At 39.9% G+C, this 27,747-nt stretch overlaps 1 protein-coding gene across 3 annotated transcripts in view; it reads right to left on the reverse strand.

The window, feature by feature from the left end:
* LOC119739994 (G protein-coupled receptor kinase 5-like) overlaps positions 1-27,747 on the reverse strand; it is a 55,899-nt gene that overhangs the window by 13,956 nt on the left and 14,196 nt on the right. For all 3 annotated transcript variants that reach the window (XM_038215174.1, XM_038215171.1, XM_038215172.1), the window contains exons 3-9: positions 18,536-18,648; positions 15,812-15,889; positions 9,251-9,351; positions 8,227-8,319; positions 4,239-4,302; positions 1,750-1,890; positions 136-364 (exon numbers count right to left, since the gene is read on the reverse strand). In XM_038215174.1, coding sequence (XP_038071102.1) covers positions 136-364; positions 1,750-1,890; positions 4,239-4,302; positions 8,227-8,319; positions 9,251-9,351; positions 15,812-15,889; positions 18,536-18,648 — 819 coding nt within the window. The remainder of the gene's footprint in view (positions 1-135; positions 365-1,749; positions 1,891-4,238; positions 4,303-8,226; positions 8,320-9,250; positions 9,352-15,811; positions 15,890-18,535; positions 18,649-27,747) is intronic.

A 27,747-nucleotide genomic window follows, 5' to 3' on the forward strand; every position in this document is an offset into this window, starting at 1 on the left:
ATGAACAATCAGTGAATAAATACAATGTAATACAATAAAGTACAGAATTTCACTACAGTCCCCATGGCACAAGGTTAGGCATGAATCCCTCTCTTTATCTTTGAACCGGAAACCTAGGCTACAAGCGATCGTTACCGTGGTCATCCAGTAAGATATTCTCAGGCTTCATATCCCTGTAGACAAAATGGTGTTGGTGAAGGTGTTCCAGTCCGCAGGTGATCTCGGCGGCGTAGAAGCGCGCTCGTTCCTCTTCAAAGCCCGGCGCGCCCAGATTGTGGATGTGAAACTTCAGATCCCCACCGTTCATGATTGTCAGCACCAAACACAGGGCATCGCGGGTCTCGTAGGCATAGGCCAGGCTGACCTGTACAAGTGAATTGTAGAAAAACAGGCTTGCTATTAAATACAATTGAAAATTTCATTTCTACTTTTATAATCTTTCTGTTGAAATGTGTTTTAAAGCCAAAAAACAGCACATTCAAGACAAAAGTAGTCTTTAAAGGCTTACAAATAAAGGATGGACTGAGTATGTGCATATTATGCACTGACCTGGGAATAAGAAATCTGCTCAAAAGTAGCCCAGTGCCGTTTTAATTTTATCAAGCAATTTCAAATCACACTCAGGTTAACTTTTTACTTTTTCAGCTTCAACTTTTTATTATCTTTTCAAAATATTTGTCCCAAATCTTACCACTGGTACGTTTCATTCACTGCACCGTTCGACTATTGTCAAAACACTGACCTGTTTTTTTGCAACATCGTGCATGTACAACTGGGTCACAACGTAAAAGAAAAACATCTCATATGTATGGCCCGACATACATCTCTGTGTTACATCTTTCAAGTGATGTGTTATGTGAAACAAGGACGAAGGCCAAACAGTTCAAAAATGCGGTCGGGGTAAAGCTGATCCGATAACAAAGGGTGCGCATGAAGATATCAGCCCTGCAGTGCACGAAGATATTAGCCCTGCAGTGCATGAAGATGTGGTGGTGCCGACAAGCAAATTATACGGTATCAATCTTATAGCTCCTTTGAATTGCAGCTATCTTTGAGGCAGATGGCTTTTGTTCCACAGCAATATACGCACAGCTAGACATCTTGTGTGTCATTCTTATGGAATAGACCTGGATCACAATGACGTCATGCTTCAGTTACATGAGCTCCTTCTTATGGGAGCTTGTTGGCTTTCATCCCGCCTGGCTCCCATAGGAAAGCATGCATGCAAACAAAGTGTGACGTCATTACATAGATGACTGCTAATTGTCTATTATTGACAAAGGCATGTCCCTTAACGTGCTGCACTGAGATTTTTTGGCCCTCTACCATTGTGACCGAGTAATAGCTTTATGACTCAAGAAAAGATTAAAATTCTTGCAAGTTTAAAATGTTCATTCAGAAATCTTGAGTTCACTGACATTACGACAGCAAAAATGTAAACAGGGTGGACTCATCTGCCCCTCCTCCACCCCGACCCCGTTTCCCCAATATAGCAACAACAAAAAATTTCTTACAGAAAAAAAAATCTCAAATAAAACAGTTTTTGTAAACAACAAATTTTGAACAGAGGGTAAATATTTTCAAAAAATCGAACACATAAAGTCCCTGCAAGCTTCCCATGGCATTAGTGCAAGTACAAAGAAAGATTATAACCAGTCATGCGAGGACACACTACTGAGAAAATCGACCACTAATAGCGATCACTAAATTCTTGGACCATGATTTCTGAAAACCCTGCCCCATACTGACCACAAATCTGCTGTTGACTTTCTGCAGTAACAACTTCTCATTCAGGGCCATGACCTCCCCCTTCCGTTTCTTTATTCTCTTCTTCTCTAGTTTCTTGCAGGCGTACATCTTGCCTGTCGCCCGCACTTGGCATGCACATACCTGCAAGGTCAAAGGTTAAAGATATACCGTGTTAATGGTGGTGGTTCAGGCGGGGTGGGGATGGGGACAGGGTTGGGTACGGGGTTGGGTGGGGTGGGGTGGGGTGGTGGAGATGGGATTTGGGTGGTTGAGCACGATGGTTGAGGGTGGGATAGGGTTGAGGTGGGGGTTGAGGTGGGAGTGGGGTGGGTGGGGTCGGGTGGGGTGGGGTGGGGTGGGATGGGTGAGGGTTGGGGGTTTCAGAGAGAGATATGACAGACACTTCAACACCACTTCCATATGAAGGACAAGTTGCGTGCTGAAGGCATGCAACTAGGAAGTCACACAAAAAAGAGGAAATTCACATCTTTCCAAGACTTTGTACAGTGTTTTTCCATCTTTAATGGCACACATGGGAAGGCAAAAAAAAAAGGAAATCAGCTGATCCGAGGAAAAGTGGCATGCCTGGTGGGGGTACCGGTCCAAGGGAATAGCAAAGTACGAACAACTACTTTATTCTGAATGTGCAATAACCTGTACCATCTTTGAATGAGCAACGGCGTACAGCAGCAATGCGTTACAGTCAATCCCGACTCTCCCTTTATCATCAAGTGAGGGGGTACTTGAGTACAAAAACGTGGGCAGGGTAGATCAATCATGCTGGTATGTCATTTTACTGACTGATTGAAGTTTTTTTGTTTATTCAGCTCTTATTGTAAAATGATGTTGTCGGCAGTAACTGAAGTTTTTCATGGGGGCTGATGGCTTTGGAATACGTATGCTTTCAAGAACATGTGTAAATATGCATACCCTAAGTTATCTTTCAAAGGGGAAATTAATATCAAACGCAGTAAATGTGCAGGCAATCTTGAACAACATGATGTACATGTATATTATAAATTAATACATGATAACTTCAATTTCATATGTACTTGTACCATAAACAAATATCCGATTACTCGGCTGTGGTAAATAATTTAAACAAAGAATGACGCACGTTATGTTACAAAAATACATGGACACAATATGCAAGTTTCTGTCATGTACTGCCCACTCTGTGTATATTGCATTTAAAGTAAAAAAAAAAATACTATGAATGATGAAAAAATCCATGTTATAAGATTCATTTAAGTAAATTGTTTAATGTTAATCAACTATTTAGCATAGATGTTTCTAAAACTGAGTAAAGAAGAAATCAATAGTATTTTTTAAGCTAATCAATGTGTTTTTAGCTAACACTCCAAGACTAAATCTCTTGCGCAACTGACATTTTGTGCATTCTGTAAAAAACACTTTAAAAAAAAAAAAATTAAAATGCAAAGAATACCATAAGGCATGACTATATAAACAAACAGATATTCATCCAACAAAAAAATGAAGTGAAATTAAAATGCACAAATAAAATCATCAGGCATGACTGCATAAATAAACGAATATTAATAAAAAAAATAATAAAATTGACAGTCCAAAATGAAATGAAAGACACAAAGAGTGAAAATGTCAAAGTCCAGCGAGGAGTTGATAGAATGGGTAAACAAGATGATGAGGCGGCCGCTCATGTCTCGCGTGGCATCAAGCCTTGAAATATATACCCAGAACCCAGCGAATTCGTTCCTCCCCAACCCTACTCGTTTTCTTCTCTCTGTTTCCCCTCTCTGAACTGTCAAATGCCAAGCGGTCCCGCCGCGGGATAAAACATTGCCCACTCCGGGCCAGGGAGATGGATTCCGAGCGTCGGCTGAAAATGTGCCATCAGTCACGCAGGTCACTGTAAACAAGCTGCACGAGAAATAGCTGTCCTCGACCAATCTAGGATTCTTAGAGCGGATTTTTTTTTTCTTTTCCCCGTGTGTGAGTCAAGTAGTGTATCTTGGGTCTTGATTTTGGGCGCTGCTTAAACAGTGCAATATTAAAACTGCTCTTGTCAGGCACGAGTGAAAGTGTCGTGTGAGGATTGCAACCCACAAAGTAGACTAAACAAACCTCTATCATCCGTTTCAGTTTTGCGTTCAGAGTCGCGCCAAACTAAATCGCATCAGAAGCGAGTCAGGTCGACTAGAATACATTTTGTTTCAGACAGGAAAATTGTAATTTTTAAAGTACACAGAAAGTCCTCTTTATTTTTTTTTGTACACATGATCATTAAGGCCTCAGGAAACTGAACAAAATATCTTGCTTTGTTTTACTCCAATGTCCCACTCTCAAGTCCCAAATTTGCAGTCAATTGCACCCCATTAGTGTGGAAAGACCCCACTGTCATACACAAGTTGCTAGGAGATACATGCACTTTAATACATGGGGGAGAACCACAATACTACGTTTCACAGATTGAACAATCTAGTTAATCAATTCTTGGAAAAACCGCTCACCTCGCCGAAGCCGCCCTTGCCCAAAACTCTGTACTGTCGGAACGTATTCTTGGTCACAGCTTGGCTGCGGGATAGAAGAAGCCAACAATGGAGACAGAAATTAGCATAATTTCATGTTCGGCGAATCTATGCCGTGCACAAGGCATCATTACAGTGTACAGCGGCGCATGGCAGCACAAATCTGATCCATCCGTAGTAATAACGGGGCGCCGCGTAACTCAAGTCAACTGCGCAATATTATATTACACGGTCAGTGTTCTCCAACATGTAGAACAAACCTGGCGCCCCGCCATGCTTTCTGCGGCGCCCGCCATGTTTAAGAAGTCCCCGCCAAGCTTTAAAATCCTGCCGCCAGGTTTAATTTTTTTGACTCTACAGTGTACATTTACAACTAAAATAATTGATTTCAGTTGTTTTTTCACACATTATGTATTTCGATGTCATCCCAGCCCGATCGGGGTTGTCTTAAAATCTCGCTGAATCAATCACACGCCGCGGCCGGCCGTGCAAACACCAGCGATTCCCCATGCACTGTACGTACTACGCGCGATGTACACACACTGACAACTGAATCCCAGTTCCGGAGTGTGCCGATACTTCAAGTAGCGACAACCCCGCCGCAAAAATAGATATCTGTATTAGTACACACACACACCAGCAGGAGTACGTACGGCAGATCTTACGTGCAGCCAACCGACTTTCTTTTTCTCAGTGCAATTGCACGCGCGGTACACAATACGCATTGATGTTTTTGTACGAGGCAAACGAGCTCGAAGCCAAAACACGCGTGCACATGGTGTTCCGATCATGCCGATTGTCAAAAGTTATAAATCATGTAAATGGCGATCGTGTATGGGCCCGGTTCCCTAAGAGAACAAAATCCACTTTTAATTTATTTGACTTACCAAACTAGTTGGCGACATTTAAGAACATACAGGTAGGTCATAAATAGAGGGAAATTTGGGGGGAAAATGACTCTGACAACGACAAAACGCAACATGAAAATAAAGATGACGATCGCACGCGCACGGCACCGGCACCACCCATAAAATCGCGTTAAAAAAAACGTAATTTGTATCCCATTTTGTTTTTCAAAATTACAAAAAGGTGTCATTTGATCTGAGAGAAGTCTGCTTTAGGTTGAAAAGGAAATTTTTGAATGCTAAATAAATCGGGGGAACTGGCCTGGAGAATCGCCTCAGATTGCACCACAGAACATCTAGAATCCAAAAATTTTCCGGGGCCCTTAAGCGGGCCCCGGACCCCACGCCGTAAGGGCTTCGCGCTTCGCGCTCGCAGGAGTCCCCGCCGACCCCAGCGCCAACCTTTAATTTTCAAAGTTGGAGAACACTGACACGTGCAGGGACATGTGTGTCATTTGACGGAACTCTTATGATTTCGTCCGTCGATTACAGCCGGGATTGGCTATTAATTAATACGGAACGCAATATGGGATTCTAGGGAGGAAAACCCAAAGCTCAAATATATCTTGGACTGAGTAGAACATGGGGCTGACAAAGAAAAAAGACAGAGTAAAGGTCCGACGTGATGACTGGGTTATTTTTAAATATTAACCCAGGCCAAGGCTGTGCATTGTTAAACATGACAAGCAACGTGAGCACGTCACCAGGAAGAAAATTATGAATATGATTAGTTGTGTCTATAGGCAAATGATGAGGAACTTGGAATGTCTGTGACGTGCTGTCAAGTGCATTTCGGTTCTACTCTGAATGAGGAAATAAAGTACATTTTAAATACGTGCATGCAACGTAAATGTACTTCTCCATTGTCCATGTAGTACAAAAATGTTATTGTACATGTATGGTATACACTATCTGAAGAAAATGTGACAATGTGTTGTCTGCAGGACAACATCATTGACTCATTTGCAGAACATGATGTGAGCTTTTGTGTTGTTGGCCAGTCAGAAACTGAAGTCTAACTAAAAATGTAACGGTAACGAGAATATGTACAGGAACATGTAAGAAGCATGTTAAAACTAGGACGTTTAAAACCCTAACCCCCTCGAGTGATTTACAATGTACATACACTAGGAGCCTTTCTCACTCTTGCAAAATCCAACACTATATGGTAAACTCTACTCCCGAACTGTTGGTCTCTGATTATTGTGGTACACCTGACCATTCGTAAAGCATAATCAGTTTACTAGTGCAGTCCTCACTCCAACAGAATCCAACAAAACATGCAGTTAGATTTTGATGGGTTGGGGTGGTAAGGGTTAATGGAGTCAGTCACATTGGTACAACTGTAATTTTATTGATCAATTAAAGCGTCAAGCCCATCGGAAAGGTATGCAAAGCGCGCGTCACATGACCTGTAGGGCGTGTGTGCCGCAAAAGAGCATATCACTAGAATCAAAGGTAACAATACTGTGAAGTTTACTTCACTTCTTGCAAAGTCACAATTTGGGCAAGTTTCTCATTTTGATTTACTGGCTTGACGTAACAAAACAAATGTTGACTGCTGTGATGCGGGAAATTTTGTTTGGCTAATTTTTTTTTTTTTTTGGGGGGGGGGGGGGGGGTTTCACAGCTTTGCACCCTCACCTTTTCTCCTGCACTGTTTATCTATTAGGTGTAGGAAAGCCATCTCATGTCACCCATCCCTCCCCACCCCCTCCTTTCAGGGTTTTCTCTGTCCGACACATTGACAGACTTTGTACAAGAACTGCACACTTTTCAACATCACTCAGACTTCTCCGGTTTTTTTTTCTCTCTCTCAAACCACAAAGATGGATGCGCCGACACAAACGTCACACAGCCGCGCTAAGAAAACAAATTCGAAAGTACACCATATTCTGAGCAGATGACGGGCTGCCCTTTTAGATGCAGATAAAACGTAAACAGAGGAATTATCAGCGCTTCACTGGCCTAAATAATTGAAATTTTAATGGCCCGATAGCAGCCACAGTCGAGTAATAACTGCTGACAAAAGGGCAGGCTGTAAGAGGTTACACTGGTGTCATCCAAAGGGCAAACTCATTACAATCATTTGCTTTGAGACTGAATTCTCAATTCTGAAATGCTTATTTTCTGATTTGTCACAATGTACAACTCGTGTTTCCTTTTTTTCAGTAGACATACTTTTAAAATTTTAGATGACTTTACAGTAAGTTTGAATGAGAATATCAAGCTTACACAAGCACAATATGAATCATGGTACATCAAGGTTTGATGTGCAGCTTGGACATCTTGAAGACTGGCATTTTTTTCCCCAATAGTCATCATTGTGTCTACATGTTACGGTAGTTTATTAACTGATCTTCAACTTAACATCACAACATTTTAGAAAGAACACAATCTTCACAAAAAGGGTACGCAACTTCATATCCACTTGTGTCGTCCGACAGAAAATGAAATGTCTATCATGTCGTAGACAAAATATAATTAGACAAACAAAATTCATCACTGGCATGCTTTTTTTTTCTGTATCATTTATGTTATAACGATTACCTCAATCGTCTGTGTCATGACTTGCGTCAATTCAAGACCGAAATAATTTGGTCCTATTTTTACTTCCCCACCACTGAATCAACTCCCACATGTCTCGGCAAAAAAATTCCAGTTTGCGTACATCTATACAACCGATGTTCACGCTTAAGCATTTCTGCCAACAGCGTTTTACTGCTTTCAAAACATGGACCGTAAAATGCCATGATGTCACCAATATCGTGATGACGTCATTGCTAGAGAATGTCATAACATAGTAACGTTTGTGTGTCCATCCATTTTATGGCATAGAGAAAGCCGTGTTGTGTTCATAAACTTTTACTTGCTTTATACCCAAAAAAGGTTTGCTATGCAAAGATGAAGTTCGGCATATTCTCACAGCCACATGAGGTCTCAAACTCAAATACAGGTCTCAAACACAAATGCAAAAATATATGAGAATAAAAAATATATTTACATGTATACACATGTCAACAAAATATATCACATATAAAAATATAAAAAAATATATATCTTACCCTTCTAACCATTTCCACTGTAATAATCTGTCAAAGAACATACTGTTTTGGAATTCTGTGAAAGGTTCTCCCGTCAGGTATTCTCTCACCGCTCTGTCAAAATAAATAAATATGAATATTCATCAATCCAAAAGTAATCCATGTCATCCCAAACTGCAGCTTCTGATGAAGGCCTCTCACCAGAATCGCTAAAGGCATCCCCCCTCCCATCCGAATAATTGTTTGGTTGTTTGTTTGGTCCCGTCTCCAAATATGCCACAACAAATAGTGCAACGTATTGTCCAATAGTGTCCAAGCGTGTTCAGCAACGTCCCCAAAAGTCACATGGTGTCCCCCTCCCTCTCCCCTCCCCCATAATTTTTGCAGTGCCTGGGTGACGGAACAAACTTCCTGGCTATCTCCCAGCAGAGAGGGGTCTGCAGCAAATCTGTTGTCACCCCGCCCCCTCCCCCTCATTCACATTTGTCTAGCAACGCCCCAGTGGCCTCGTAGCTGTGGATAAGCTTGTCTTGAATCACAAATGGAACATACATGTTCAGCAATTTATCCTCTTGTAATCAAATCACCATTGATGAAATATTAGTTATTGGAAAATAAGGTGAAAAAAGATGATTTGCTATGGATTTTACATTGATGCATTGCAAGACATACATGTATCCATGCTGTTCACATACATGTACATGTAGCGATACATGTAGCGATACATGGACATAATAGATAGTGAGTCCCATAGTAGGATGTAACACGATCATAGTTCATACAAACTGATGACATGGGCTCAATTTCATGCTTCTCCATACCGTTAGCAAACAATCTCTGTTTACTGTAGCAGAAAAATATGCGTTACGGTTAGCATCTTTCACATGTTAGCAAGGAATTTTGGCTTCCAGGTTTTTGTGCTTACATGGTTAGAAGAGAATTTTTGTTGCTAGCACAGTTTTAGCAAAGAATGGTGACCACAACCGTTCTTATGCTAAGAAAGTATCCTAAGGACAAAATGATCATGCACGACAGGGACACTTACGTCCTGCAATCGGTGAAGATTTCTTTGCTAGGGGAGTTTTGGAGGGCCTCCTGGCATGACGTCATCTCCTCTGTAGTGATCTGGGAGAGCCTCTCAGGGGACTACAAATTGGGAATAAAAGGAAAGAATACACAAATTTAGATCATAAATGTGAATAAATGAGATGAGCGTGTGAGGCAGAAACCAGTGATGAGCCATATTTCGGTTGCTGCAGACTGTGCACTCATTTTAGTTTGGCAAACCAGACTTGCGCCAAACTACATGTAAACCCCCCCCCCCCCGAAAAAAATCTGCCTCCAGTTATCCGACCAACCCTATTTTTAGGCAGTGACTCTAACAATTTTATCCGATTATTAAATAATAATAAATGAAAAAAAAAGACCCCAAAAACCAACAAAAAAAATCTTTTCTGTCATTTTTTGTCTTCACAAATACCTCTCAACAACCCTTTTGCATCAAAAATGCTTATATTTATTTCTTTGCCTACTTACATTACCTACTAAATCCATTATGTGCCACTGCATGATCATCAAATCGGAATACAGGAAGCAAGCTTCTCCCTCAGGGTTTACTATAGTCTCAAGGTTGAAAGACCCTGGGAATGTGGTTGATGCCTACCCCCCCCCCCCCCCACCCCTCACCCCACCAATTTTTTTTTATAATACATATTCTATTTTATACCAAACATATATTATGTGCTTTTTGTTTGTCATACTTTTTCCACTTTTTACAATAAGCATTTTGCATTACTAAGACTCTATCCAAATTGTGCATAATAAATGTAAAACGGCAATTCATATTTCATGTGCGGTGGTCTGAAAGCTCCTTATACACAGTCCATTTGCTAGACATCTTAACGTGAATGACACTGAATGATTGATTCGCTTGCCACATTGCTCCGAGCCGCTGCATATTTCCAATGTCATTTCTCATTTGAGATTTAGCACTTCTTTGATTCCATCAGGCCAAATACCAATTTCAATCGGGGCCATTAATTTGAATTACAGAGAGTCTATTATGGAATTAACGGCCTAGATAGGAACACAACACAGGGTCCCTGGATTTGAAATCTGATTTCAAAAGGACAACGGTTTACAATCACACCTAAAATTATAAAAGGTCTACTCCTCACGAGTGACCATTTAAGACTAGCAAATATCCAACACACGCATGTATGTCATGTATGTGTAGTACATATCTGAAGAAGAATGACACAGAGACCATTTGAATAAATGTACACGTGTACATTTTCTTATGTAGAATACATGTGTGTACATGTATACAAGCTTTTTCCAATTTTTGGCCTCCAGCAGAATGAGGAAGTGTGCATTGTTTGTAATTTCATTACAGGGACTGGGGAGATAAAACTTAAAAAAAAAAGCATTAGTCATGTACATGTAAGTGCTGATAAAATACATGCACAAGGTGCCTACTTGTATGTTAACCGTGTCCAAAACAGAAATCGTTGGCAGTAACTATAACCACAGCAACTAAACATTCAATTCCAATGAGGCCTCAATTTACTGACCCAAAAAATGCTTTCTTGGAAGAAGAGGGAAACATGCCTTCTTGGAAGTTGCTGAATTAGATTGGGGTTCTGGTTTTCGTTTGGGAGGCAGACTGCATGGAATTGGAACAATGGGAGGCATGGGGAGGGGTCTGAAAAAAAATTGGCAATTTTGCTTTATGACAGAAAATGTAAGAGCGAACATGGATGTTTTATTGTGCAAATATACTTTCACATTTATTCTTAAATAAATTTTTTTTTAAAGGTCCTGATTCAAATTCCTATTTTATTCATGTGTGTACAATACTTGTATTTTGTTATTACAGAAATCAGTTTTCATGTACATTTACATAATTTTAGAGAGATTGTGGTATTTGTTATTAGCCCTCTAATTTTTTTTGATTTGTCATTTTTGATTACATGTGCATGTACATGTATGTACATGTACATACATACATAAATGTACAATTTACATGTGCCTATACATGTACCAGCACATGTATGTCCGTTTCACAATAGGATTATAAATATATTCAAATGTATAAAAATGAGAAAATGCTAAATTCAGCTAACACAAAAGCTTCACTTCCCTTTTCTCTGGATTAAATTTTGTTTTAATTGAAGAAAAAAAAGTGGACTGAAAGTTCCTCTCCCTGGAGATGAGCTCGGCAAATCCGCACCTGGCTGTTGCCGTGACAACCGTCTTGAGATCCAGCCTGCCCCTTCGATCCGCACGGACGACATTCGACAAACCCAAGCGCGGATTGTCTCACAAATATTATCACTACAGTTTGGTGGTGGTAGCGGTTGGGGGGGGGGGGGGGTGGCGGGAAGGGAGGCGGGGGTTGGGGGGGGGGGTTCAGAAAAATTCCTGAGAGTCCCCACTCTACTGGGGAGCCCCTTAGCCCACTCAGGGACGACTGTCGCATTAATTGCTTAAGTCATTGATTTCGGGCTCAGTGTGCAAATCCTCCTCCTACGCTCTGTCAATCTCAAAACATAACATGATCCTTATCTCTGTCTCTCTCTCTTTAAACAAATACATGTACTGGTCATATCCCATATACAACGTATTCTCAGTACATGTACAAGTACTGTACATATTGAATATCCCGCGAGCGCCAGTGGAACACGGAATAACGTAGTGCATCTGTCCCCTGCACATGTATGCTACAAGGCTGAAAACGGTGTGGCATATATGGAACACAGACGTACATGAGGTACTCCTTTTTTGTGTTCCAACAAAGAGAGCAAGTGAAATCCCGGATACTTAATTTCCGAGTGAAAATTACTGAAACAATTACATGATAAAATTGTAAAGTTTGTACTTCTGTGCACATGTGAAATTATTTTCAGCCTCTTTTTCTTTGTGTTTTTTTCCTGTTTGATTCCTATTTCCTGGTCTGCCACCCACCTGTCATAAGAAAACTTCATCCCTCCAAAATAAAAACTATGGAAATGTTTTATTTTAAAAGGCAAGGGAGAGTGGTTCAAGTTATGAAACAAAAGCTTGCAGATTTACCATAACCATTTCTGAACCACTCCAATCATGGTTGGGATGCAGGCTCAAATATGCCCCAGCCCCGCCCCAGCCCCCCCCCCCCCCCCCCCCCACACACCCTATACAAAGTCTGCACCTGTGGCAACGTCATTCCACCTGTCACATCCTACCACCGTGCCGTGTTCTGAGGAAACCGACATCCTGAGTAGCTATCGGAAAACCAGCTAAAGATACAAATTGCTCAAAACTACTGAAAGAGGCATTGAGAGTGATTACTTTCTCAGACGGTTAATAGTTGTTTTTTTTTTTTGTTCCCAGAAAACAATGAACTGAGGTTCAACCCTGTCGCTGGGTTCCGGTTGAATTCAAGTTGTAATAATATGTGGGGTTACGAAGCAATTCTGTAGAGGAAATCAAGCATATAGGTTGACGCTATACTTCATGAATGTCCTTCTCTCCGGGGTTTTATACAAAGTACATGAACATTATGCAAACAGTCAGACAGGAAAATGATTGGGTCGCAATAACAACCGCTTTAGACTGGCCATCCAGTCTCACACCAATCTAAATGTGTTAGCTATTCCTGAAATTTAAAATAACACATTTGAAACAATTAGAAGAAACACAACACAAAAGATCTAGTGTTGCAGTCATTTCAGCCCATGGAAAATTAGTGTACATGTACATTGTATAATTATGTGAAGTTTGCCTGTTTAGAAACTGAATTCTCTTTGGGTCGAGTCGAGTCCCTCTCATGGGTGTCAATCGGTGGGGGACAGGGGGGACATCCCCCCCCCCCCCCCCCCCCACTTTTTAAAGTAAGGGGTATATTATATCGTTTGTATCCCCCCCCCCCCACTTTTTTGTCTCCGAATAAAACTTGTAACCTACATTTGATTCTATAGCTCAGAATATCTGATTCAATGACTCCAAACTCGAAAATGATGTTTAAATTGGTTATAAAAGTAGCCAGAAATTGCCTCAGATCGCACCACAGAGCGTCTAAAATCCAAAACTTTTCGGGGCCCTAAAGCAGGCCCGAACCCCACACCGTTAGGGTTCGCGCTCAGATTAGTTCTGTTCAATGTATGTCTCCCCCCCCCCCCACTTTTGAGAAGCAATTGGTCCCTTTCAATACCTTTTAGCTTGGTGTAGATCTGGAGCACCAGTGTGGGAGTGCTAGACAGACTGGAGTCGAACCTATGACTACTACCGGTGCATGTACATGTATGTGTAGCCCAAACAACAGCCATAACAGGAAATGGAAAAGGCTGTTGCCCATTCCTTCATCATATTTATAATGGAACTCCCAGCCAAACAAAACACCTTGCACGGAAGGTACGCTGTACTTTATCCACAAACACCCCCCCCCCCCCTAACTCCCCCTCCCTCCCGTTCCCAAGGAAGCTCGCAGATTCAAGGTTGCCAGACTTGTCGCCATTAACGATGCCATGACTTATTAGCCCATCATTAGGCTCCCTCTTTTGTATAATTTCAGCCAGGGCCAGCTGGCTCTCAAGCTAGCTTGAGCCGACACGACTGGCAGCAGGAAATGTGCTAACCGACCAAATGTAAGCTGTGGATTTATTTTAAGAGCAGTATAAATTTTTGTTGGCTACACCAAAAGACACTGGCAAAACCTAGATCAGCTGTGTGAACAGATCGGAAACCGAAACAATTTTGGTTTGCCGAGACATGTTGTAAGTTGACTACATGTGTAAAGTCAATACCCTCTGCAGCAGCATACGTATTGCAGCAATCAGCAGTATGGCTGTTCAAATGTTTGAATAATACAGGAAGAGGAAATGTTCTAAACATATTGCACATGTTTAGGCATGTTAAGCGAAACCTATTCAGCTGATATCATGAATTTGCAACCAGTCATTTTTAAGGAGACTAAATTTAAATCGCACAAAACTGCAATATTTTACTGGTCCCAAAGGGCCGTCGTAGTGTCCTCTTTGTACGTGTACATATCTGACTGACTGACTGACTGACTCCCCGACACTTGTGAGCCGGGCAGTGCTATCGTATAGGGTTACCCCATAACACCAACGAATGGGGAAAATCGCACCCACTGTATACATAAGATGCATGAAAAGACTTCCAGTGAAGAGCCATTCTCAGTCATTTGAATAAAATTTTGTGAACTCTGGGACCAGCTCATTAGGTCTGCCTTGTCTTGTTTAAAAAGGAGAGAAGAGTCAAGGTAAAAACATGTTTCTTGCGTTCTGACTGCAGTAAATGTACATATGTACATGAAACCAAATGGGCAAATATTGCTCTTGCAAGTGTGCAATTCGTGTCTTTTAGTATTATTTTGCCACCTTTTGGTTTACATATTAAAATGTTTGTGACGGCAGCATCGCAGCCTTGATCAGAACAACAACTGCTTGACCATTAATGCAGTGGGCAATTAAGTCCGGTGGATTGGCCAACAACTTCAAAGTCAAATCCATTCAGGCTAGGAAGGCTCCGAGTGCAAGAAAGTACAGAGGAACTCTTGAGCAGCCCACGGGTTTCTCCCTGAGCCCAATGGGTTATAGAGTGCAGTCAACTGACGGTTAAACCGTCTCCACAGATCATATCATTCATGTTGTATTAGTACCGCCTTATCTGATGAACCTTTCATTATGAGCAGGGTACAAAAACAAGGCGTTGGCGGTGTGTTGGAAAGAACACCCAGGGTACTTTTAAGACGGGTATATTTCCACCCGATTAGGATCAGTTTGTATCAGTTTTGATGAGGGAGACAATCACGGTGAGGGGACGGCAAGTGATGACTTGAATCAAAGTGTCCTTCGCCCGCTGTAATCTGTAAGGTCTAATGCCAATCTTTTTCCGGCATCGGGCACATGTGGGTGGTTTATGCACCTTTGTGGGCAGTGCTAGAGATTGTGGGGGATAGTGAATGACGTAAAGGGGTCACATGAAAACATTATGCTCTTTTCGCTAAACAAACTTTTCACAGAAACTAACTTTTATTGGCCAGGGGTAAATATTTGCTAATTGTGTAAACTCTTGTCATAGTCAGTTGGGAAAGTACTACACAAAAAACACAAGATTTGCCCCCCCCCCCCCCCCCAAAAAAAGAGAGAGTCTTGAATCATTCCTTAACCCTAACCCCTTGGGCTCTTTTACTAGAAAGCATCCTGAATCCGCTGAAATCCATCAATTTTGCCATGCAAAAAAAATGTTGGTGGCCAGTGAGTCCATCAGAATCCATCAGTTAGGCTGGAGTAAATCTGTTGAGATCCTGAATCCGCCAAAGTCCCCCAACAGCTCAATACAGAGGTATCCTGAATCCATCAGAATCCTGCAGTTCCGCTAGGCTTACAATCCTGAATCCATCAAAATCCCCCAGTTTGTGCAATATGGCGGTATCCTGAATCCACTGAAATCCCCCAAAACAGGGGTGTGGATTTTGATGGATTCAGGTACGTCAGGGTTAAGACTTCTCCATTATATTCTCTCTTTCAGATCTGTTCCGTCTTTAGTTGTACTACCAGAACAAAAATGGAATCTTGATGAATAATTTAATGAATACACTTACATCTGCATAGAGATATTTGAGGAAAATTTCATTGCCGAGACTTGGTCTGTCCTCTGGTTGAGCCACTTCATAATCGTTCTGAAACAAACGAAAAAGAACAAATATAAATGATGAGGAATTCAAATCTGACAAAATAAAAAGACGCCTGTATCACTGATCATGTGGAGGGAATGTTCAAGTCTACATGCAGCAAACTGATATTGTATAGACTTGCATCAACTCGCAGATAATTTAAAATTGTTCAAGAGCTGAAATATTTTATCACTTAGAAAAGGACAGGTGCTATTTTCTCCTTTAGCGTCCCCACCCCTACCCCAAAATCCACCCCTTCACCTCCACCCCTACACCTCCACCCCCACAAAAGAAAATGGGTATGGGAATATTGGAAATGAAATCTCTCACTGGCTGAGCCCCATAGGCAGAGTGGTCTCGTGTTGCCCAGTAGTCTAGTATTTAAACAACAGGATTATATTTCAGATGCAGAAATATTGGCACCGACAAGATTATTCAACTCGGTCAAACACTCAAATGTATTGCAACCGTATCTGTCAATATTATCTTGGTAAATAATTAACCGTTATCCTTCAGGAGTTATTTTGGCAGTATCTTCCTAATTTCTTTCTTAAAATCGATCTTAGCATTACGTGAAAAATATATTTTTCGATTCACGAAGACGAAATTGGCTGGCATCACTTCTCAGTTTTCGATCTCACAAAATTTGTTATTTCTCTTTTTACTCTTGTAAAAATACCACACTGGCTGACCGGCATAATATTGACAATCCAGTCTCACTTTACGCAGGCCTGAAAGGCAAAGTGACTCTCAAGTGTAGAAGGGAGCTATCGGGATATTTTTTTTTTTTTTTAATCTCGCTGTAAGTACGTGCAACAATGGCTGCCAATTTCCTCCAGATTTGACAAGGCTGCCGTGAGAAAAAGTGCACATAATGCCGGAGCCTTTTCAAACTGTCAGCTGTTTTAAGAAAGCACTATAGCAGTGAAGGGAGGATGTACGAGTCGTACTGGTGCAGATTATTTATAGTCCTGTATGTAATTTCCACCCACGCTGTTTTCTACCCTTTGCTCCATCCCCGTGTCGTCGTGTGGGGGGGGGGGGGGGTGTTTGGCCCCCAGGATGCAGCTGACAAACGATGAGGACGATACTAGCGATCCCAGGGTTCAATCCCAGGGTAAGAAGGGGAGTTCAAAGGTCACGGCAAGGATGCAATAACAGAATTGGGTGGTAATCTGGGAGTTATTATCTGCGTGACGGGTCAGCGAGTGTGGAAACGCCAGCAGATCAGCCGAGCTCAGTTATTTTATCATTTTCATCTAATCATGATCTGCATTAGCGATGCAACATTCGGTTGATTGAACACATACATAAACGCCAGGGATTAAATTTCAATATTTTGTTCAACAACGTGCATATGCTGCGATGATATAATGCCTACCATTTGAATAAAGCTGGTTCCTACCGCTGAATGCATTTTTTTGTTTCACTACCAACAAATGTCACTTGCAATCGCTGCGCAGGGCTGCAAACTGAAGTCATCAATTACTTTCCACACCGTTTTTTTTTTTTTTTATTTCAACTACATGTACACGTTTTGGCAGATGGCTGCTACATACATGTGACGTTTCCATTTTAATAACATACTTTTTAAAAATATTCTCTGTAATTTTTATGCAAGAAAAGACCTCCACTTGATTAGAATTTGGTTAACAATTTGAAAAAAAAAAAAAAATTAATGAAAAATATAGATCCATGTATGCGTGCCAGGACTGATTCCAAGCAGCAAGGGGGAATATATTGTTTTAAATTGTAATTAATTTAAAAAGGGAGTGTCATGCGTTAACTTTTTTTTTTCTTTTTTTACTCTTGAGTGTGTACACATCAGTTGTACGTTACCATCGGATTTTTTTACATTGTTTTTTGTTTGTTTTTCCTCTCCTTTTAAAAACATGTAAGAAAGGATATGCCTGAAACCAAATAATGTCAGGTATACATTTGCGCTTTCTTATGGGAGCCATAAGAAAGCGGACATGTACAATGTAAACAAAGCGTGACATCATTATGTCGCTTAGAAGGGGCTGACACCACGTGACCTTTATTTTCTACAAAATAAATGCACAAATAAAAGGTCAATAAAGTACATGTAAGAGCTGATGTGTGTGTGGGTACTGATGTGCACTTCAGAGACATTTCCGTTGTGGGATTGTACTTTGGTGTATTCAAGATACGTGACATGTCAAATACGTACGCCCCGGCTTTAGTCAGCTGAAAGTGGTCATACGTACTGCGTGTCACACCACCACTCTTTAATGGGACAAGCATGCTTGTGCGTGTCTGTAGAACATTTAATGCCATTAGATGGGGTGAATTGTGAAAGTGTACTCTAAATTCAACGCGCATACGCCAACAACGTCATGACGGTTAAAAAAATTGTCACGGCAAAATTGCGCAAGCGTTTGCATTGTTTGCGCAGAGCAAAATGAAATGCTCATTTACTGATTGTGTGATTCGGTTTTGGGTATATCGGCTTCGATAACGCACCTGTATAGAATACAAACGCGGATCAAATAGCCGTACAAAAGCCGTACAAAAGTTAGAGTTTTCCACTGGTTTGTGCACAAACATGGATCACCCATCGGGGATCACTTTGAACATCAAGTCAGTGCTCTAGTAATTTAACGTAGCTCTACGGTTTCAATGTATACTTACAACTGCATCCAAGAAATTGATAGCTGTGTGGTAGTCTTCATTTGTCGAACAAAAGTTTTTGAAAAGTGCACGTCCAATTGGTTGTTCTTCACATATACTGTCAAAATTTCTATCTGCAGAGCAAAAAAAATAAAACAAAGAAAGAGACACAGAAAGGAGATAGTTACTAATTGATATCTGCAATTTCCTTAATTTATTTTCAATTTATTTTCACTGCAGCTTCATTTAAACAAATTGCTTCTTTCAACTTCAATCCAATTCTTAATTTCACACAGTATTTCATCACAAATACTGCACAGTTGACTGCCGAGCAGTTAACTGTCGAGTAGGAGACAGTGACCTCTTAAAGAAAAATACGAAATTTACATCAGAATCAGTTTCCAGTTTTTTTACAAATACCCCAAAAGGTTAATTGAAAGTAGCAAATTTCAATTGCTGTTTGTAAGGAAGTGACGTTTAAACATTTAAACAAAACAAAACTTCTAAATCCATTTACAAAGTTTCCAAAACATTGTAACGAAACCAGAATTATAAAAAAAGGTTCCTATGTACTGGTATGTTCACATGATCTTATTAATAAACATAAAACAAATAATTAACAATGTTTTCAAACCTGTTTAATTTACAAAACCTTAGAAGCACCGCTGTGCTTGATTACATTCGGGGTACACAAATTTAATGTTAATTTTTTACTTTTTCAATGACTGCCTGCTATTTATTATGTCAATCATTGTCGATTTATCATGTCAATCACTCCCGTCTGCAGACATACATGTAATGGGCAGGGGTCAGCCCTTGTGAAATGGAAAACTTTTTAAAAACCTTTCAGCGGTTCTTAAAACTATTTGCAAAACGTTTACAATTTTAAACACAAAGTCACATCCTTAGCAGTTTGAATCAAAACAAGAAGATCGTAGAATCTTTGAAATCCAAGATGGACAAATTTCAAGGAGCTGCCGAATATAAGCAAATTGCTTAGTAAACTTATGTGCATAACAAAAAAATCAGAGGGAACCAATACGGGCCAATATGGCGACAACAGACACACAAAATGCCATGCAATTTATTTGACATTACATGTACCGGTAGTTTGATAAAACAAATTCTATAAATCAAAAAAAAAAAAAATCTACTCCCAGTAATATACAATGTAAGTCACCGCTGTGGAAATTGAATAATGGAAATATCATGTGCAGCAATGCGCAACAAAGCACAATGAAGCAGCACAGCGTTCAAATGTTCTATTAATGTCTGCACTGCAACACAAGATGGCCGTACCCTCTTTGTCAAGTGTAAAGGCCGTTTCCAAATTACTTGGCTCTGGCTGGCGGTAACACACGTATCTATGTGAAGCGGCTTCAGCCTTTTCCCATAGGCGCTAATGTCATTACAAGCCGTAGCCAAGTAATTCAGACGCGGCTACAGACATGGCACAAAGAGGCTTATAATTGAATGACTCCACAGCGGTTCAGTAATAACAATTTAAAATGGATAATGCCATGCTGGACATCTGCTTGGCAACACTGGCTGTGCTGCAGGGAACCGGCTACTGCTACGGGGAACCGACTCGACGCAGTTAAATCATTTCTAATGCAATAAGCTAGGGCCCCACGTACATGTACATGTACATGTTCGCCCTCAGAAAAAAAGGCAACCCAAAAAAAACCCTGCCCCAAACATTACGAGTACCGGTACGTGTTTCTGTACCAAAACCATTATGTACAATGAACATACATGAATGCACATCGAGTTACGACACAACAACTAGGCATAATGTACAATGTACCCCGGTACAGTAGGTAACTCATTCAGAAGATGCTGAACGACATGTATCGGGGTACATGTACATGTACATGTACATGTACATGTACATGTACATGTACATGTACATGTACATTTATGCCTTTAGGGATTTCTAGCTCCGTTTCATTTACATGTACCGGTATTATTCAAGAAGAAAAAAAACCATTCTACTATTCTGGATTCTCAGAAATAAAAAAAAATATACTACTTGAACCAGGAAATGCTTCCTTGCAAACCCATAAGTTCTGTTCTTCACAGTTGCTGAAAACCTTTTTGTGTGTGTGGGTGTGTTTATTTGCTTGTATTTTTATTTTGCTTCTCCCCTGGATATATGGACAGTACATGTAACAATTGTTTCATTTTTTTCCCCCGTTTCTTTTTCAATTCTTGTCTTCTTTTCTTCTTGCTAGTTGCCTTCATGCATGACAGGATAACATAAAAATTCTCGGGCCTGTTCAGGCTGCGTGGGTTTCATTGGGTGACGTCAATGCATGCTCCATGTGGCATGGCCAAGTGGTACATGTATACATGTACATATGAACATGTATACGTCTTACAATGCACATCTTGTACCACACATGTAGCTGTGTAGCAATCTTGTTGCATTAGATGTACACAATGTATAAATCCAGGGACAATGTGTACATGTATACAATGTACTGGTACATAAGAGTTTTAGGGTCATTCTGTACGTTTTCATGGCAGCATTTATATTTTTGTACATAATCCATTCCCAATCCTTCCAATGATACAATGTACATTACAATAAGGGTAACATGCATGTACAAAAAAATTGCGAATACATGTACATTAAAATGCGCATTTTTGTATACATGTATGCAGATAGTATAAAATAAATACATGTGGATACATGTAACAAGACATCAAGTGACTCAATCAAAAATAAATGTGACTTGGAAGCCTTACATGATCAGCAAATGATGGGGGGGGGGGGTTGGATGAGCCAGGCTCCATTCATCAAAACATTTGTTTTAATCTTTTTTTCCAGTTTTGCTAAATATGAATTTTCTTCTTTTCTACATGCTCATTTAACTCCTATTTTAGATTTCATCTCTTGTTTGGAAAAAAAAGCTCTTAAAGATAATTGTTGAAGGGGGACATAAAAAAAAATATGAGAACTACATGCATTCAGATGATTGATGCATGCGCATTATGGTAAGTGACTGTACTATGTTGCAGAAAATAAAATGCTTGCTGCCAAGGTGACTGCAGTTTAATTCACTCTCCTTGGTGTTCATGTGCAAGGCTGACAAGCTTGGGCAGTAATACCCGGGATTTTCCATCCTTATGTGTGACCTTATTCGTCCATCACAGGCAATTCAACATCAGCCTTGGGTTGGATGAAGCCGCACAGAGGAGGATTCCGAGAGGAGGATTCCGTCAAAAGAAAAAAAAGAAAAAATCTGCCAATAGCTCGAGCTTAGAGTGAGCAGCAACGCAGCTCACCATCTTCTTCATACTTTGAGACGTGGGTCCATAATCGTATTCCCTGACCGATGTATACCACTGACATGAAGCTGTCAAAGATGCACTCCTGTGCTGTTTTTAAGTTTAAACTTTAATCCCGAAAACAGATTCCATTTTTTTGAACTTCTATTTTTCTAGCAATGTGAAGCTTTTCACTTTGGCACAAAGGATATTCACTTTTGAAACATGGAAAGAAAAACATTCGCCCGCGCATAGTTATTGGTTAGGGTTCCTGACTCATGATCAGAGGGTCAGGGGTTCGAATCCAGCTGCTGGCCATATGTTGTGTCCTTGTGCAAGCCCCTTTACTCCCACTTGCGTCTCTCCACCCAGGAGTACAAATGGGTACCGGCATTAGCTGGGGAGTAACCTGTGATGGATTAGGGGAATACAAAATATTCTCTGTCATTGCATGCCACTGAAACCGGAAATAAACGCCAGCCTGATGGGCCACATTGGCTCATGACAGACTAAATACCAGAGTAGTAATAGAATAAACACATCCGTTCTCGGTACAAAAATTTGCGTGATAAGTTTTCATAATATTGTTGATTATATATTGAAAGATGAATTAGAGAAGTTCAAAGCAGAATACAGGTCACCTTCTAGTAAAAATTCTTTTTCCGACAAAGTCAAAGCTTATTGATAATTTGTAAACATACTTTTTACACGCCTGTGTTCCTGGCAAGAACTTACATATGTATGTGTTTCGTATTAATTAGTAAGTTTTTATCGATTTACATTCTGATACTGATCAGGCGCGGATCCAGAGGGGGAGGGGGGGGGGTTGTTTGGGGGTCAAAGTGTCTACACTTCAGCACTGATGAAAAAAAAAAATCTTACGGACCTGACCCCCCCCCTGCAAAAATTCCTGGATCCGCCCCTGCTGATGGGGCCCACTTTTAAGATAAACTGATATCTTTGACTTTGAGCTAAAGATTTTATGCAATCAATTCAATGTTTCATGTACGTGTAAGCCTACAAGCAGGGCTTTTAAAAAAAAAACCACACACACACACACAAATTCCAGTCGCAGGATTTATTATTTTTGTGGCGCATCACTGGGTGAATAAATCATAACAACAGACAAGTGGCAGAAATGCGGCGCGTAACAAATCACATGGCTGATCATAGCGTCGACGCTTAGGACTGCCTTGTCTTTATGGCACTGCACTTCACACAAACAGTGCAGTACCATGCATGACCTTTGAAAGAAAACAGCCATCTTGAATGGCTAAGATTCCAATGACTCTCTGGAATAGCACTTGAGATGTTGCATCTCTTATGGGGATAAAAAGAGCTCCACAACAAGACATTCATAAGATCCTTAAAATCTATGAGTACATTTAGGACTTTCGAGTTTAATCCCCCCCCCCTCCCCCCCACAAAAAAAATTTTATTGCTATTTTTTTCTAGCAATATAAAAGTTATTTACCTTTGAATGAAACAATCAATGGGAAAAAAAAGAAGTAGGCCAATGTTTAGTTACGGAATAATAACTTAAGAAATTTGGAATATTGGCGGGCCGGAAATACTTTGGTTCACTCAGGGTAGAATGGTTCCCAAATCTATAAAGTATGTGTACCGGTAGGTACGAGTACCGGTAGGTCTCATGAAGTCCCATCCCAAAACAGAAGATCCTCCCCCCCCCCCAAAAAAAAAAATTAGAAGTTCAAGTGTACAGGGTCTACATGTACGTCCATAGGTTTCAAAAAGTTGGATTTGTGTTGTGTTTCTGTTAAGCTATTTGGTATTTGCTTCACACATGTACATGTTCATGTTCACTTTAATTTTAAAAATCACAACCCTACCAGCAACAAAACAATTATTTTGCAACTTGACAATCTCTGAGTTTCCTACATGTACATGTAGCTTCACTCTCCACTGCTCTTGAGAGGAATGGAGAAGAAAAATGAAATTGCAATTAATGAAGGGGACAAGCAATCAGCGAGACCTCATGAATCGCCCGGCCGAACACAAAAGGACCGAAACCATCAAACAATGAATGTCTGTGACTTGCAATTTATTTGGTAACACAAAAATCAAATAACATCAGACAGGAAGTCCTGCACCGCTTCTGGGGGGGGGGGGGGGGGGGGGGGGGGGGTAAAGAGATATTACATGTACACAAATGTACAACTTATGTGTAAGGAAGATGTATGTTACATGTACAATGTACATGTACGTCTTCCGTTTTCATATGAATGAGATTTCTCCTTTCAAAAGTACGGTGCATGCATACATGTACTCATGTACATGTACATGTATGAGAGACTGTGCAAAAAACTCCTGTAAAGTACATGTACATATGTACACAAGTACACTCTAAAATCAATACTGATTTTAAGTCCATTTGTAAAAAATTCTCATTTTTAATAATAATCTGAAGCAAAGGAAAGTGCATATGACCTTCTCTGCAGGATAAAACACTTGGGGGAAAAGACAATAAATGGAGATTTTATTCCTCAATGAATAAGCTTTGGGAAACGGAATATGTGAATATTGGTTATTGCAGAATTTCACGGTTGGTATTTGCTCAAAGATGTTTGATTTCTTTCGTTTTTAAGTTAAAATTTATTCCCCCCGAGGTCAGCGTGCCTTGGCTGTGCTTACTGCTGACAGACTCTCTGTGAAATAGACGCAGGCTCTGTTAGAAGAAAACCTGAACGCATCTGTTATTTGGCCGGGAAATCTGGAGCCGATTCCAAATAGTAGGATGACTCTTCTCTTTAATGAAACCCAAGAAACCCAAAACGTCAGTTGCCAAAGCCTGGTAAAACCAATTACATTGACTGCTAGCACAAACTGTACCTTCTCAGACTTGCGTCACCTTCTCAACTTACATTTGATTACTTTTTTCCCCCCATGATTAGATGCACATTAGGTACATTGTAACTTATATTACTAGGCTATAAAATTTGAATGATATACATGTAATGATGTATCTGTAAACCATCATACCGTACAGCACTGATGAGATGGACTACTGCATGCCACATGCGTAACTCGTAATGCATAATTGAAAGCATATTTTCCTGTATTATTAAAGGCTAACATACATTTTGCAAGACTGTTCATAGGGACCATTACAAATGATGCACATACAGGATACGCATGCCTCTTGGAATAAAAGTCAATCATTTCACTTTTTCGTGCAATTATTTTGAAGTCCCACATATCCAGAACTCAAATGTCTTGATCGAAAATGCACATTTCCACCTGAAAATGTTGATGTACATGTGTAAGACAATTTTCTTTTCAAACCGCACACATGTACATGTATATCCTGTGTGTGTACCACCTCTAGGGTACCTAGTGACAGACATGTAGTAAGCAGTAACATACTGTATAAATGTTAACGTACATGTACATGGTGTACATGTATGAACATTTATGTACATGAAATAAATAAGCAAACATTATACATGTACATACTGTACAAAAACAATGTGCTTGCTGACTGTACATGTACTACGTGTGTATGTACCAGCATAAATCTGGACCGCTGCACACAAGAATATACATGTACATGTATGTACCCTTTTTTCCCCTTCAAACATGTACATGTACATGTACAAATGTACATGTACATACACTGTATGTGCACTCAATGCAAAAGTTAATCACCCAATTCAACTGTTCATGAGGTCAGATTCTCATAATAATTCAACTTCAGGAGGACTGTCCGTTTACTATATGTAAGTACCAGTATACATACATGTATGCAATATGCAAGACCATCAAATCAAACCAATCAAACGATCTCCATAAGTCCTCAATCTACATTGTGAAATTCTGCTGGCATTTGGAGCAATATAGTAGGATTGTCAATTGTACATTTTTGACCTTCACTGACAATTTAAAACTACAACTCTAGTACATGTACATGTACATGTACCGGTACATATATGTAAATGTACATGCACATATGTACATGTACATTGTGTAGGCATACATGTATTACATAGGAGATTTTGAATGTTCAATGTAGGACGAGAAGACAATCTTGAAAAAAACTTTAATTTTTCATCATTACCATCAACATTTTTCAGATTAAATATACATTGGGCCTATTTATTGATGAATTAAAACAGAACAAAATCAACATTTGGATTGTAAAATGTATAAAATGTACATGTGCAAAAAATATGCTGTACATGTATATATATCATTCTAACACAAACTCGAACTGGCACTATCACTGTCAGTTCTATCTGTAATGTTAGTCACTGTTCTTGTGTTTATCTGTTCAAGTTTTACTGTTTACATGCTTAGCAATCATTGTAAATATTAATTATTACTGTAAACCAAATATTTTTAGTCCTTGCACTTTTTCTTTGGTCACCATCTTTTTTAACAATAAAACCGAAACGAATGAATGAATGAATGAATGAATGAATGAATGAATGAAAATCACATGCAGACAGTCAAACGCTTTCAAGAACTAAAGAAACACTTACACCATGGAGCTATTTATAAGAAAAAGATACACAATACCAAATTCAAGAGCAAATCTTTCTTTTTCTTTATTCAGAAAAAACTAGTAAACATTGGAAAATGTACAACGCGAGACATTTATTTCCCCACTTTGTTATCACCCACCCCCTCCCGATCCCAACAACACCACACTCCGGTATTCCTTAATTAATGTGGCGCAGACGTCAGCCGCGAGTTTTACTGTACGTCTTGCCCGCTGTACAGTCAACCCTGCCCGCGAGTTGAATATTCCTCAGTAGCGCTCTGGCATAGCTGGCATAGCATGGGGTTTTCAGTGAGTCTTACCGTACACAGTAAAGGTCGGGTTACTAGGCCAATGGGAACATTAACGGAATGAGACCTAAGGTCTAAAGGTCTCATCTGTGACATCTCCAGCATTGCTGTATTGCGTCACCGTACACATTCAACTTGTGTATGATGCCGGTGATTACATACATGTAGTACAATCGGCGCACACATAGCGATGCTAAAAACCATAACGCTTTAACATACATGTAACATGAAATGATTGCTCCATGGGAAATTATATACATCATGTACATGCGTGGGCAGTACACTGCATTAATTCTAGAATATTTTACTACATGTATAGATGTACATGTACTGCAAGCCATTAGGTTAAGATTGCAGTTTTAATTTTAACCCACAACCACACACTTGAACACACACATTGTCATGCTTCTTGGAATGTTCTGCTCACTGCCATAGGGACAACAAAAATTGTTTATTTCCAAAACTGCTTTTATGCAAACATCATTTCCTTAAAAGCCAACTTACATGTAAAACCAAAAAAAATGGAAAAAGCTTCAGGATGTGACGCCCACATGTTCAAATGTTTCAACAACAAAAATTGTAATCCGTGTACAAAGTTTCTAAAATGTTTAAATGAAACCTAAATTATAAAAAAGGGACCTAATGTTCATGAACGTTCACGCAATACTTCCTTTGAATTAAACATTCTATGTAGCACCAATAATTAACAACGTTTTCAAACCTATTTAATTAACAAAACCTTAGAAGCACCACAGCACTTGATTACATTCAGGGTACAGTACATGTACGTGTAGTTAAGTTTTTACTTTTTCAATGACTGCCTGCTGTACATGTTAGCTTTTTCTAAAATACCAGTATTTGCTAAATGTTTACAAAACTAAACGCAGTCACATCCTTAAAAAAAAGGTTCATGAAGGTCCCTACTGGTGTCCTTTTTTGGGGGTCCTGATATCACTTTGACACAATACTTACATCATGTACATGTAAAATGATTCTGTTCTTGTTTGTTTTCATTCCAAAAAGATTTTAACCATCCTCAATCCTGCAAAATCCTCCAACTGCCACCATGTACAATTTGATTCAGCCTCAATCCTCCAAAATCATCTTTTAGGCTTATTTATTTAATTTGTTCAGTGGAGGGGTTGACCTTT

This window comes from Patiria miniata, unplaced genomic scaffold (genome assembly GCF_015706575.1).
Source record: "Patiria miniata isolate m_02_andy unplaced genomic scaffold, ASM1570657v1 HiC_scaffold_4, whole genome shotgun sequence".
In the NCBI taxonomy this organism is placed as follows: Eukaryota; Metazoa; Echinodermata; class Asteroidea; order Valvatida; family Asterinidae; genus Patiria; species Patiria miniata.